This window comes from Guillardia theta, assembly GCF_000315625.1.
Source record: "Guillardia theta CCMP2712 unplaced genomic scaffold GUITHscaffold_131, whole genome shotgun sequence".
In the NCBI taxonomy this organism is placed as follows: domain Eukaryota; class Cryptophyceae; order Pyrenomonadales; family Geminigeraceae; genus Guillardia; species Guillardia theta.
Window position 1 is genome coordinate 86534 of NW_005434543.1, and position 14121 is coordinate 100654.

Below are 14121 nucleotides of genomic sequence, written 5' to 3' on the forward strand. Positions count from 1 at the left end.
TTGCTCTCTCGACCATGTCGATCCCCCGAGTCGCTGACGTTACTGAGCAGCGAGATGAGGACAGCACTCCGGTGCTTCTGCAGCGTCGGAGGAGGAGGAGGAGGAGGAGGAGGAGGAGAGGTTTCCACAGGAGAGGGGGAGGGGGAGGGGGAGGGCTCTATTTCGCACGCTTCTCCCACCCATACGTGCTGGCAGGACGAGCAGCCTGTCTGCGAGACGAAGGAGGTGCTAGCAAGCAGCGTCGAGTTCCCGTTCAGCAGCTCGAGTTGCCACAGCTCTCCGCTCCCTCCCGCCCCGCTCCCCTCCCCAGCTGCAGCACAGGTGGCTGCCAGCCCTGCGCTCCAGCTCATCCTTTCCTCTCCTCGGCTGCACGCCTGCCCGCACTCCTTGTAGCCCGGCGGCAGCTGGAGGTAGTAGGAGGAGGAGGTACCTCCCCAGCTCCAGAGACAGGGCACGCCTTGAGGGTTCTTGAGGAGGAGGAGGAGGAGCGAGTGATTGGAAGGCGCCGTCCAGACCAGGAGGACACTCGGGTCAGCGCTGGCGGGATCAACACAAGTGCTTCTGAGCGTCAGCGAGTACTCGTCCCTGCAGTGCCAGTCGCTCCCCCCGCACACTCCGCACGAATCATCGACCTTCCCGCTGTTCGGCACCCCGTCGCACCCACTGCATGACGACCCGTCTCCCCCGCACACCCCGCACGCGTCCTCCTCCTTCCCGCTGTTGGGTACCCCGTCGCATCCTCGACAGGAGGACCCGTCTCCCCCGCACACCCCGCACGCGTCCTTCTCCTTTCCGCTGTTGGGTACTCCATCGCAGCCAGCACAGGACGAGTTGTCTCCTCTGCACACCCCGCACGCGTCGACGGTGCCAGCCTGGACGACGAAGGGCTCGCTGCAGGTGACGGGAGAGGAGGAGGAGAAGGTGACGTAGCTGTCGTAGTAGCAGGCGCGGTAGAGACCCTGCCTACTCGGGAGCTGCAGCCCAGCCGTCTCCTCCCTGCTCACTGTGAGGGACCCTGACGTCTTGCACGTCTCGCTGGCTGCGCAGATCCTCCTGAAGCACACGGAGCAGAGGAAGGGAGAGGAGGAGCAAGGAGCGTAGCAGGGCTCTGCGCTGGTATCCTGCAGCTGGCCCTCCTTGGGGTAGAATCCCCGCACCCCTGAGATGGTCTGGAGCTCCATGATCCCAACTAGCGCAGAGCGGAGGATGGAGGAGGAGGAGCTGATACTTGCGCTGTCGGGGAAGAGGGAGGAGGGGACCTTGTAAAGGATGGGGAGGGGCTGGCCGAGACAGAAGGAGGAGGAGGGCAGGGAGACGTTAAACTGCAGCTGCAGGCAAAGCGATGGATCGCCCGTCATCTCAAACCTCTGCACTGAACCCACTGAGTACTCTAGGTCTTGAGACAGCAGACTCTCTCCTCCTCCTCCTCCTCCTCCTCCTCCTCCTCCTCCTCCTCCTCCTCCTCCTCCTCCTCCTCCTGCCCCCACCTTGACGTACCGCACCTCATACCAGCCCAGCACCAGGAAGTCATCCGGCAGGCTGACAGTCGTCCTGCCCCGCACGCTCGAGCTCAAGTCCAGCTGAACGACCACGAGACAGTCGGTGGGAGAGAAGGGGAGACTCGCGCCCAACTTGCAGAGCGCAACGAAGTCGGACAGGGAACGGTTGCTGGGCACCTGCCACCAGATCCCCAGCTGCCTGGTCCTGGAGCAGGCGAAGGAAAACATGGAGGGAAGGATGCCGACGGCAGGGGGGACGGCGCAGGAGTCGTCGCTGCCTCCGCAGTGGCCGCACTTGTCCGGTCGTGTGGGGAGGAGAGGAGGAGGGCGGGGGATACCGTCGCAGCCCTGACGCAGTCAACGTGAGGAGACACAGGAATCGAGAAGCAGGTAAGGAGAAGCAGGGGAGGTAGTAGTAGTAGTAGTGGTAGTTGTAGTAGCAGTAGTTGGTGGTGATGGTGATGGTGATGGTGGGGGAAGAGGAGGATGGCGAGAATCGACGGATGATGGGAGAGGAGAGGAGAGGAGAGGAGAGGAGAGGAAAGTATAGGATAGGATAGGATAGCAAGAGCAAGGGAGCAGAGGCTTTCCTTTCTTCCACTCACCGTGCAAGCAGCGTTTGTACCATTGCACACCCCACAGACATCTAGTCGCGCACCGCTGAAGGGAACGCCATCGCACCCAACGCAGCTGCTCCTCCCCCCGCAAACTCCGCACTTGTCAAACGTCAATCCGCTGTTGGGGACCCCGTCGCAACCCGCGCAGGTGGACCCGTTCCCCCCGCAGACTCCGCAAGGGTCCAGCTGGTCGATCAGGTCAAAGGGCTGGCTCTGGGCGGCGATGGAGGGGCTGAGAGGGGAGAGGAAGTACTGAAAGCGATATCTCCCCATTCTTACTGGCCGCAGGAACTCACTTCCTGTGAGACAAGCTCCTGCTCCTGCTCCTGCTCCTGCTCCTGCTCCTGCTCCTGCTTCGCCTGCTGCTGGCGCAGAGCTGCACGAGCTCGCTTGCTCCTCCAGACTGCTGCGATTGAACAGCACGAGGCCGCTCGTCGAGTCGCTGCTCGACAGGTAGGAGCTCGACCCCAGCAGGCCTCCAGCACCCGACCTCACCTCCTTGGGCTGCGTGTATGCCCAGCCCAGCAGAGGCCCAGTAGAGCCGTCGGCAGCAACTCGCCCGTACCCCAGGATGTTGGCAGGAGGGCGAGTGGAGGGAGCGAGCCAGAGGACGGAGACGGCTTGTCCCATGCAGAACAAGCTGCTCACTGCTCGCACCTGGTACCCCCGCTCGCAACTTGAGTCGCTTCCCCCGCACTTGCCGCACGAGTCGAGCTTACTGGTCCCGTTCACCGTCCCGTTGCAGTCGACACAAGAGTTCCACTCTCCTTCCCTCCCCTCTGCGAGGCTGCAGTTCCCTCCTGCCCTTCTTGTCAGACCTCCGCCTCCATTCCCCGTCAGCCTATAAACTCTTTCCCTCTCCTTCTCCTCCCCCTCAAGCTACTCCCTCCCTCCCCTCCTCTCACCTTGACATTCTCTCGAGTCCTCGCACAACATGCCGTCGCTTCCTCCTCCTGTGCATCTTCGTACGGGCTCGCCGCATCGACCGCATCGATCTCGTCGGTGGGGCCCGTAGGGAATGCCGAGACAGTCCAGGCAGGAGAGACCGTCTCCCCCGCACACCCCACACACGTCCTCCTCCCTCCCGCTGTTGGGTACTCCATCGCAGCCAGTACAGGACGAGTTGTCTCCTCCGCAAACCCCACAGGCATCCGCTGGAGCATCCAGCATGATTCCTGGGCTGCGTACAATCTCTCTCTTGAAGGACGAGGAGGAAGTGGAAGAGGAGGAGACAGTGAAGTACTTGAAGAAGAGGTACGTCCCGTTCACCTCCTCGTCCCACCAAAGTCTGCTGGTCAACAAGCTCATCCCTCCTGCGTACCCTGAGGGCACAGGCATGTCCGGGGACAGCGGCACGTGCGGCATGACCGACCAGAACAGGGCAATGCGGTCAGAGGACGAGTGGTTCGAGGGAGCGCGCCAGATCACGGAGACTAGCTTCCCCGCACACACCCGCTCCTCCTCTCCTCCCCATGTCGACTTGCCCGATCCCTTCACTATCAGCGCATACGTGTGCTTGCAGGTCTCGTCGCTTCCCCCGCACGTCCCGCAGCTGTCAACCTTTGCGTCGCCCCATGGCACCCCCATGCAGTCGAGGCAGGACGTGCCGTCTCCCCCACATACCCCGCACACGTCCTCCTCCATTCCGCTCCCCTCCCTCCCGTCGCATCCCACACACTCGTTGAACCGAGCGTCGCTCGGCCTCCCGCACCAGCCGCAGAGGTCAAGGACCTTTCCTGAGTTCACAACCCCATCGCATCCTGCGCAGCTCTCGTTCCTTCCTCCGCACACACCACACGCATCTCGACGCGGCAGGACCAGCAGGTCCACACCTGACTGTCTCGTCTCCTCCTCCCTGCTCCCGGCCTGCACCAGGAGGATGCGATAGCTCGAGTTGGGCTGCACGTTGCTTGGAAGCAGATCGCTGTACAGCGTCACGGTTGCGCTCCTAGGGCACCCGACGCAGCCGCTCCTGGCACACCATGGCGGCGAGTCGAGGGCCCCGAGGCAGGACATGCACTGGCCACAGGAGGAGGAGGGAGGGTAGACAAGAACACTTCTCCACAGCCCATCTCCTGACTCCACGATGACAAACGACTGTATCCTGCTTGTTGGCACCACGAGCGTCAGGGTGGCGACCGTCGGGTCCCCAACGCAGAACTTCGCAGGACGAGGAGGGAGGAAGAGGGGGCAGGAGCTGTTGTCCCCGCCGCACACACCACAAGCATCAAGAGCCCTGCCGCTCCAGGCTACTCCATCGCAGCCCAAGCACGAGACGTTTCCTCCCCCGCACACTCCACACGCGTCCACCGTCTTCCTGCTCCACACTACTCCATCGCACCCGCGGCATGTTGAGTTGTCCCCTCCGCACACCCCGCACGCGTCCTCCTCCTTCCCGCTTAGAGGCACCAGGTCACAACCGGCACAGCTCGCATTGTTCCCCCCGCACACCCCGCACACGTCCATACTGAAGTTGAGGACGAAGGGGAACTGATCGGCGACTTCATACCCGTCCCGTGCACAGATCCCCAGCAACTCGTCCCGCAGGCCCACGCACTTGAGGTACCGCAGTTGCAGTTGAAGGAGGAGGCCTCGTTCCCTCACCTTCACCCCCAGCGTCACACTCCCGTTCCTCCTGCCCTCCTGCACCCTCGCGAAATGGACGCACTGTGCGAGCTCCCCGCAGTCAGCAGCTTCTTCACAGATCATTGACGGTTGACTTGAGCAGAATCCGCTCCATACCGAGTAGGAAGAGGAGGAGGAGGAGGAGGAGGAGGAGGAGGAGGAGGAGGAGGAGGAGGAGGAGGAGGAGGAGGAGGAGCTTGTGCCTGTGGGCCCATAAACTCCGATCAAATCAGCCGAGCTGTGGTTGGAAGGAGAGCTCCAACGGGCAGAGAGGAGGAAGGAGCTTTGCTGGGGGCGCAAACAGATTGCACTTGCTCCCCTCACCCTGTAAGGATCCACACACGAGTCGTCTCCTCCTCCGCACACCCCGCACAGGTCTACCTGCTTCCCGCTGTTCGGCACCCCATCGCATCCTGCACATGTTGAGTTGCTCCCTCCGCAGACCCCGCACACGTCTGCGGGAGGTCCAACCGCCAAGTCTCCGCTCCTCGCCAGCACGTTGCATCCTCCCTTAGACCACTGCACCAGATCACTCTCCCTGCACGAGCAGGAGACGGCGAAGAAGAGGAGGCGGCCCTGTGCTGACGTCACATCCTTCCATATGCTGTCCTCTTGCCATCTGAGAAGACCACTCGTCCCTCGAGGGGGGGGGAACGGCCGGCAGCTGTAAGGCAGGACGTTCCCAGAGCGAAACAGGCAGAGTACGCAGCTGCTGCTCCTGTTGGAGGGGCCCTGCCACAGGAGCTTCGCTCCTCCAGCTCCTCCTCGACACACTTCCCCTGATCAGCACGTCAGTCAGGTAAGGGAGGAAAGAACAGGGCAGGACCTGAAAATTCAACCATGTAGGGGAGGGCACAGGACGAGTCGTTGCCCCCGCAGTTGCTGCAGGAGTCAAACCTTAAGCCGCTCCCCACCACCCCGTCGCATCCCGTGCAAGTCTTGTTGTCTCCTCCGCACACGCCGCATGCGTCGAGCACCTTCCTGCTGTTAGGTACACCATCACAGCCCCTGCAGGAGGAGGCGTCTCCTCCGCACACTCCACAAGCGTCAAACGCGAGGAGCGAGTTTGGTTTCCCATCGCAACCTGTCAAGTTCGAGATCAGCAGGGAAGACACGACGAGGAGCAGAAGTAGATGGCCAGTAACAGGACTGGGCAGGATGATACAAGGGGATCAATGGGTCGACTATGACAAGGATACAAAGAGGAGGAGGAGGAGGAGGAGGAGGAGGAGGAGGAGGAGGAGGAGGAGGAGGCCACCAGAGCATGTCGAATTGTCTCCTTCACAAACTCCACACGCGTCAAACTTCCGGCCGCTCCAAGGGACTCCATCGCATCCTGCACACACGGAGCTGTCCCCTTGGCACACACCGCACGCATCGACTACCCCCACGAGCTGCGCCTGTTGGCTACATCCCACGATGGTGCCGTTGCTCAGCAGGATCATGCATGCTCGGAAGCACAAGGGGAGCCTGGCCGCAGGAGAGGAGAGGTTCACTAGCAGCTCCTCCACCCCTGAGGGAGGATGTGGCTCAGTTATGACGCTCGTTCTCACCAGCCAGGAATCTGCTGTCTCATTGCATACGCTGAGCTCTATCACGAACTCAAGATGGCTAGCGATGCTCCACTCTACTTGGACGGTCTCTCCGATGCATACGGATGTCTTTCCTCTCAGACTGACAGCAGTCGCCCTCAGCCTCTCCGCTCCTCCTCCCCACAACACCGCAGCCGACTTGATGTCCTGTCCAACCGCCGCTGGAAGCGGGAACCAAAGGAGGTTGAGGCATATCACAACCAAGCAAAGATTGAGACGTTCCCTCATCTCCTTCTCTTCCTCGAACTACTTTTCCTGTTCGAGGCCATTTCTTTCCATCACATGCCGCGATCCCTTTAAACTTTCAAAGTGTTGGGCATTCCCATTCCAGGATCTTTCTACCCTCACCCTTCTCCTCGATGGAGGATGGAAGCTAGTCCCCCTGCGCATCAAATTCCATCAGGCACAAACATCAAGTTGTTTCTGCCTCTGACTCGTCAGCTCGTTAGCACGACACGCAGAAATATTTAAACTCCCCCACAAGCAGCTGGGCATTGATCCATGTCCTTGGCTGTCTATGGCTGGTGTCCCTGACTTCCCTCCCCTGCGTCTTCATCTTCTCCTACCTCACAATCCTTTGACACATGCTTCCTCCTCACCTCTCCGTCCCTCTCCGTCCTCCTCCCCCGTTGTCATCCTTCCCCTCTGCCATGCACAAATCCCATCCCCTTTCGAATTCCACCAAATCGAAAACAATCAGTACCAATCGATTTGAACCGATTAAACTCAGTAGTCACACACTAGTCCGACTTCCGACTGCCGCACTGCGGCACTGGCAGTGCAGAGTCAGGCTTCGGTCAAGTTGCCGCAGTGCGGCCCGGCCGAGTGAACTTCCCGGCGAGTTCGCCACCGTGACTGACGGTCAGCCGGAGTACCGTAGTTCGAACGGTGAACTTCGGAACAGTGTCGGAACCGTCGTCCGCGCCCGCCGACCGAGGGTCACCGCCGAGCCTACCGGGCAGTTTCCCACCGCTCACGGTACCGTACTGTGATATTCGCCGTCATCATCATGCGGCCGCCGCGTGCCGCGCGCGGCATGATATGGACTCAGCGGCTCAGTGGGTGTCACTGTGACATCTTAGCCTCATACAGTCTATCACTCATGTGAGTGCTCCTCCGACTCTATTGAATTCTGGTTTCGTGTATATTAAACTCGGTCTCAGTCAGCAAAAACTGTCAGGCTCAGCCTTGTTTCAACTCAGTTGCCTAACTTGACTTGGGGTCGACCGTCATTATGATGTCAGTGCCGCAGTGCATCATTTACAGTACCGTTTGGCACAGCGGCCTTCAACTTGGCAAGGCCGGGCGGCCGCAGCCTCCCGGTGTCTGGCAGTGTGGCCGCGACTCCGGCTCAGCTGTGCGCGCGGCCCGGCGGCGGCGCGGCGTTCCGACTACGGCGGTTCAAGGCACTGAAGGCTGCCCACGGCCCGGGCCACTTGCGGCTTCGGAAAGCCGCCAGGACAAGTTCATCCGACCGCCGGTGTCGTGATCGGAGCTGCCAGCGGGCAACCGACACTCAGGCAGCCGGGCGGCCCTGACTGTGAAACTGCCACTGAGTTGCTGCTGAGTCCGATCTGAGTGACTGGGAAGTCAGTGCTGCGGTCTGTGCCAACCTCTTATTTTAGGACTCGAGGAGTCACCAGTGTACTAACTGATCATAGCACATGCAGTCTTGAAACGAATGGCGAGCTACCTGAAAATGGATCCGGTTCGTAAAAGAAGGTTTCGGTTCTTAAAAAAGAAAAGATTTGCAACACAACTACACAACGATTTGTGATGGGTCATCGGCAGCGGGAGGCTTAGGATACGCGTTGCAAATGCGTCAACTATGTTCCTGACGTTGGTACTGCTTCTAAGACAGTGAAGGCCAAAAAGAGGCATGCAGCGAAATGCCTGCATCAATTCTCATGCGGCAACTTCCAACCAGGAATCAAGCTTTCCCTTCGGTACTGAAGCCGTATCGTACAGCCCTCTCGCGTCCACAGATGCTTCAGCGCAACCCCCAGGTCGTGGTCCGACGTGATGACGATCTCGTCCTCCTCCTCGTCCGTCCACGACAAGCAGCCCCCAGACATGGCCGACTCCAAGTGGTACATCAGCTCGCGATAGGCTCCCACAGGCATGCCCGTGGAGCTGACGCTGACCGACAGGATGAGTCTCCGGAGCAAGATCCCGCCCTTGTCATGACAGGTGATCTTGAAATTGGCCTGGACGCACCGGCGAGCTGGATGGTGAGCGTCTTGAAGGGGAGCAGGAGGAGTAGGGATGATGAGAGTTGCAGAATTGGTCATGGTCCGATACGATTGTCCAGTTATGTTGATAGCAAGCTAGAAGAAAATAGAGAGCAACTCAAGACTGTAGAATACGATGAGGATGGCAAGGTTGAGACAGAGGGAGGGAAGGATGTGGGGTAAGAAGTAAGCACTGTATCGTGGTGCAATAGCAAGAGGAGAAGAGAGAGTATAGGTGGATGGGAGAGCTGGATGAGGCGCTCCATTGTCCATTGAGCATCATGGCATGCTTGCATTGATCAACAAGGCTGAAGAGAGCGTGTTGTTTTCCGACTTGGGCGGTGATATCTTTGCCGTCTACTGCAAGCGAGCTCTTGTCGAGCCAGAATCTAGATCCGTGGAGGAGGTCGGCATGATCCCCGAAGGGTGTGTGATGGATGCAAGTAGTAGCAACCATGTTGCCAACGCACTGGCAAGGCTCTGCTTCATCTGTGCCGCTTGCAGGCACTGCGAGAAGCTCAGACCTTATGAAAGGACACTGAGAGCTGTGTGGTTGTTTACAGAGTGTGAGAGGCCGGAATTCAACAAGAACGTTCACGACCTTGCCTGGCTGAGTGCATGTGCCAAGGAGTCGACCAACTCTTTCCATTGGTCCGTTCTTCCTTATAGCTGATCGTTTCAAACATTAGTTTATTAGCCAAATAATTCTAAATCCTCATACCTATCGGTTTTGTTTTCATGTTCAATATGAAAAGAATCGGCTTCTGCCTATAATATCTTTGAGTGATGTCATGTTGTTATTGTGCACAAAGACCTTATCTACCTCCTTCTCTTTTGTAGTGTTCCGATCTGTGTCGGCATCGTTTGAAATAACAGTATCAATAAGTTTGTCCACATCCCTGTCTTGATCAATGTTTTCTACTTCAAACCTCTGTAGACCCACTGGGCCAGGATTGATCTGGGCCATATCTTGAATGTCTGTTCCCATAATGTTGATATTGTTCATCCAACCAGGCAATAAGTTATTATTCCTTGCAGGCTGGGGTGCTGGCATCGGTTCACCCCTCTGATAAGGGAACTGTGGAGCATCATCGCGTACTAGCCATTTCTGAAATCCTGTCTGCTGTATTCCCTTGGTTGTATCCAAGAAGTATTCTAAGTAGAGCATTGGTCTCTCCTTTACATCCTCGAGTAGAAGTTTCAGCTCATTTACCGATCTCCTCACTTCGTATTTTGTCCTGAATATGTATACAAGAGTCCTTGTGTCGTTTGTGTTGTACTTTCTTAAGGAGGAGTACGACCCATCCCTAAGGTTCATAGTAGCCTGCAGGCTTGCCCCTGCTGCCTTGCATATGTGTGTGTGTAAAAGAGGATGTCTCGATATAAAGGTGATAAACTCCCGCCTGCTGAGTTTAAACTCTGTCTGCATTTTCCTTGGATCCCTGCATATGTAATTCTCCAGGTTCAGACCCTGTTGCAAGAAAACGTCTTCCACAAGATTGAACGCATCGTCCAATGAATTCCACGCGATGGGTGAAAGGGTCCTTAATTTCTTCTGTGCCTTGACATATTGCTCTGCCAATGTCCTCAGGTACTTGACGTTGAACATGCTCTTCCTTGCTACCTCGGCGTCAAAATTGACCTGCACTCTATCTTCTGCATTGGGGATATTTGGATTGATATCATTAATGTTTATCACACCTGGGATATCTATCACATTGTTCGCATTGTTTCGTTGGGCCTGTCTTACCCTTTCTACCACCATACGCCTGTATTCCGCCGGATTGTTGTTGTATAGCTCAATGTAACCTTTCAATGGATTGAGTTGCATCTCCAGCAACTTTTCCGCGTTCTTGCGCAGGACGTCGTAGGTTATGATCTCATTCCCCGACGGTATGGCATGATATACGGGTACCATGACCTGGTCCATGCTCAGCATAGTGGCGGCACCTGCAATCGACTGCGCCACGGATATCTCCAAAATCACGGCCTCTGTCCACTTGTAAAGGATCAACCTCTCCTGCTCCGTTATATTTGCCTCGGGCTGTAGGTTATACACATGCCCCTCGACACTCCGGTTTGTGATGTAGTTCCTTATATGTCTGTCCGCTGCTCTTTGTTGGCTGTCCTCTGGGTCCCATTGCCTCCAATCGTTCTCTCGTCTGTATTCGTCTATGTTGATCTCATCGTCGTGGTATGCGTCTAAGTGCTCTATACCTCTTTCAGATGTCAAATCTATGCATTCTCTTCTGTCAACTTCATCATCGCCATCGATGTTTCTATATTCGTTCATATCTTCATTTATCTTTACCCTCTTGTTTCTTTCTTCATTGAGTATGTTTCCACCTGAAGACCATCTTTTTGATACTACAGTGTCTATTCTGTCCTTTTCACCAATTAAAAATGTCCTGTTGTGCAATATCTTCCTTTTTCTTTGTCTTTGGGGTCGGTTCGGATTTTGTGGTGGGTTTGGTGGTACTTGATTTGGTTGTTGTTGTTGATTTGGTGGCTGGTTTTGTGGTTGGTTTGGTTGTTGATTCGGTGGTAATAGATGATTCGGATTTGGTTGTTGTTGATTTGGTGGCTGGTTTTGTGGTTGGTTTGGTTGTTGATTTGGTGGTAATAGATGATTTGGATTTGGTTGTTGTTGATTGGGTTGTGGGTTATGTGGTGGGTTTTGTGGTTGATTTGGTGGCAATAGATGATTCGGATTTGGTTGTTGTTGATTTGGTGGCTGGTTTTGTGGCTGGTTTTGTGGTTGATTCGGTGGTAATAGATGATTCGGATTTGGTTGTTGTTGATTTGGTGGCTGGTTTTGTGGTGGTGGGTTTGGTGGTCGATTTGGAGGTAATAGATGATTCGGATTTGGTTGTTGTTGATTTGGTGGCTGGTTTTGTGGTGGTCGATTTGGAGGTAATAGATTGTTTCGGCCTGGTGGTTGTTGATTGGGTTGTGGGTTTGGTGGCTGATTTGGTGGTAATAGATTGTTTCGACCTGGTGGTTGTCTGTGGTGATTTGACATGATCAATTCTTCTTCTTTTCTTCAAAGGGACGGGTTATACGGTTTATATGGTAATGTAGATATAAAACTCAATGCTCGTGGATACATTATAGAATATGAGCCGTGTTGAAAGACTAAGGAGTAGCGTGGGCAAGGTCTGTAATGTAGAGAAGTTCGGTGGCAAGTGCTGTGTGAGCAAGAATGACACCGTTGTACTTTACGATTACGATGAATGGAACGATAGCATGCAGGATAAAATCAAGACTAAATTCCCAAACGTCAGCATCACTTGCACCAATGATAAGGCGAGCCTTTCGGGGTTAGTGATTGTATTTGTGTTGACTGATTCTGATAGTGATGTCACTTACTATGTGCTTTGGCACGTTTTTGTGAACCTCATGGTAGCTTTTTGTATATACTACGTCCTGATGAGCAAGGTATGCCAATGTGGTTGTTCAAGTCTTCATAGCAACCTTCTAATGTGCGACCGGATCTAGCCATAATTTTTCAAAGCAGTTCACATATAAATGAGGAAGTGAAATAAACAATATCAAAGAAACAATTGTCAACGCAGCAAGGAATACCAACAATATTTAACAGACTTTTTATCGTTTCGATTCTATTATTGACAAGAGATGAACCAACATAACGTAAATTACACATACCATCCCAGGAATGCTGGGTTGCAGGAGCTGGTTGCACCCCAGAGCAATGCTCCTATCCCTCTAGACAAGACTGCTATAGAGAAGTTGCAGCACCTAAACAAGATCTACAATGAAGGTAAGTATACCAGGATCTGGTTTATTATCAGCTTCTTCATCCACGCTATCCTTTCTTTCCTTCTTCTGGTTTTAACCCTGTACGGGATGGGGAGGAATGTAGGAAATTTCCCTATCCTACGGACTTCCTTCACGTCCAAATACGGCGATCTTCCCGACACCATCCACCCTACCCTTTATGGTATCACCACAATCCTTACTGATCAGGACAAGGGGTTCATGCCAGTGCCAACAGTCCCGGTCAGCTTCCAGGACGTTCCCATCACGGACGACAGGCGGAAGGACAGCTACTACTACTGTGTCGATGGAACATTGAACTATACCTCTGCCATTGGTGGGACTATCATGGACCAGACCAGAGCCAAGGGGATCTGCATGGTTGAGCGTTACTCTGCCGTTGCAAATTATGAGAATCATGAATCGAGCATGACATTCTCCTCTGCATGGAGTCCCATGTTTATGATCACCGTCTTGATGTGGATCAGCACCTCCTGGCAGCTTCTCTATGTCGACTTCAAGCAGCTCGGTGGTGTGGATAAGAGGTACTACTATGCCGCCTGGCACATCCTCACCCTCTTTGGCATCATGGTCTTCTCTTATGTCAGGACGAATGATCGGATGGTTCCTAGGAATAACATCATGTTTGCCATTGCTATCTTGGTCTTTAGCATCATTCAACAGATCTACATCATGAACCGCCATGGAGATATCATCAAGATCTCCGATACTGAGTACCACCGCCAGGATGAGATCAACTTCATCCGCAAGATGTACCAGGCCATCGAAAACAATGCGAATAGTAACAGGGTGAAGAAGATCTTTACAGAGAAGCAGCTAGGATTCATCGTCCTTCTCTCCGATTGGCTCTTGCTCCCCCTGTTCTGTATCAGCATCTTCTCTCTTCTCTCTAACAACGTGCTAGAATGGGTCTTCCAGGCCACCTACGTTAGGTACCAATTGATCATCTTGGGTTTTGTTCTTATTCAACAGCTCAAGGTGGTAGAACAGGTCACTAACATGAAGATGAAGATGTTTAAGAGTTCTAAGAACAGGGCATTGGCTTATGAATTCCATCCAAGGCTTGTGATCCTCTTTGCCATCCTCTTTGCCGCTATCAATGAGATCGTGAGCATGACCGATACCTGGACCTCACAGCACGATCACACGGTGACCCGGACATATTCAAGCTTATACCTTGCCACCATCGTCCTCTACTTCGCCACCGTATCTTATTGCGTTTTCCGCAGGATTGGATCGACTGGTGGGACTGTGAGTGAAGATGGTAACGTCTATGGCGTTACAAGGCAGGACGACAAGAGCGGTACAATGATCAACATGGCATCATCCTTTTTGCGGATCGTCTTTGTAGGCATCCTTCTTGCATATCTTTTCAATGACTATAACAAGTACTCGTGCTGGTCGAGCAGCAAGAGCAAGAGCCTATTCTGTGGTCATGCCAATGCTCTGAATAATCTCAACAATAGGGATTTCTTGAAGCCAATCGCCATTACGAGTGGAAACGCTACCAGTGTCTACGAGACGCTTTTTAGCTCCATCACCTATGCACCCATGATTTAGATTTATAAAGGTTTTATTAAATCTTTAAAGTGGATATAGCAATTCATAGTCTAATTCACTGTCCTTGCACTTCTTTACATACCGGCTTAAGGTGATAAGGTATAAGCTGTATAGGTAGATGGTTGATGTGATGACATAGAGTGAGGTGCAAGCCGGGGACTTGGTAGCGTCCTGGCTAGACTTTTGTAGGTGGTACTGT

At 54.3% G+C, this 14121-nt stretch overlaps 5 protein-coding genes across 5 annotated transcripts in view; 2 read left to right on the forward strand and 3 right to left on the reverse strand.

Moving 5' to 3' along the window:
- GUITHDRAFT_118622 (hypothetical protein) overlaps positions 1-5819 on the reverse strand; it is a gene marked incomplete at both ends in the record, with an annotated part of 9881 nt that extends 4062 nt beyond the window's left edge. The window contains 9 exons of the mRNA XM_005822103.1: positions 169-334; positions 527-1280; positions 1503-1847; positions 2105-2916; positions 3022-4720; positions 5066-5279; positions 5333-5520; positions 5581-5725; positions 5779-5819. Of these exons, the coding sequence (XP_005822160.1) occupies positions 169-334; positions 527-1280; positions 1503-1847; positions 2105-2916; positions 3022-4720; positions 5066-5279; positions 5333-5520; positions 5581-5725; positions 5779-5819 (4364 nt within the window). The remainder of the gene's footprint in view (positions 1-168; positions 335-526; positions 1281-1502; positions 1848-2104; positions 2917-3021; positions 4721-5065; positions 5280-5332; positions 5521-5580; positions 5726-5778) is intronic.
- A 2412-nt stretch (positions 5820-8231) lies between these two features.
- GUITHDRAFT_146682 (hypothetical protein) lies at positions 8232-8624 on the reverse strand (the record flags this gene model as incomplete). The annotated part of the gene is made up of 1 exon (XM_005822104.1): positions 8232-8624. The coding sequence occupies one exon, from the start codon at positions 8622-8624 to the stop codon at positions 8232-8234; it is 393 nt and encodes a 130-aa protein (XP_005822161.1).
- Positions 8625-8850: 226 nt separating this feature from the next.
- Positions 8851-9237, forward strand: GUITHDRAFT_118624 (hypothetical protein; the record flags this gene model as incomplete). The annotated part of the gene is made up of 1 exon (XM_005822105.1): positions 8851-9237. One exon carries the CDS (start codon positions 8851-8853, stop codon positions 9235-9237), a length of 387 nt encoding a protein of 128 aa, XP_005822162.1.
- A 69-nt stretch (positions 9238-9306) lies between these two features.
- Positions 9307-10857, reverse strand: GUITHDRAFT_118625 (hypothetical protein; the record flags this gene model as incomplete). Its single annotated transcript, XM_005822106.1, has 1 exon — positions 9307-10857. One exon carries the CDS (start codon positions 10855-10857, stop codon positions 9307-9309), a length of 1551 nt encoding a protein of 516 aa, XP_005822163.1.
- Positions 10858-11681: 824 nt separating this feature from the next.
- Positions 11682-13922, forward strand: GUITHDRAFT_118626 (hypothetical protein; the record flags this gene model as incomplete). The annotated part of the gene is made up of 3 exons (XM_005822107.1): positions 11682-11884; positions 11921-12002; positions 12255-13922. The coding sequence occupies 3 exons, from the start codon at positions 11682-11684 to the stop codon at positions 13920-13922; spliced, it is 1953 nt and encodes a 650-aa protein (XP_005822164.1).
- Positions 13923-14121: the final 199 nt, after the last annotated feature.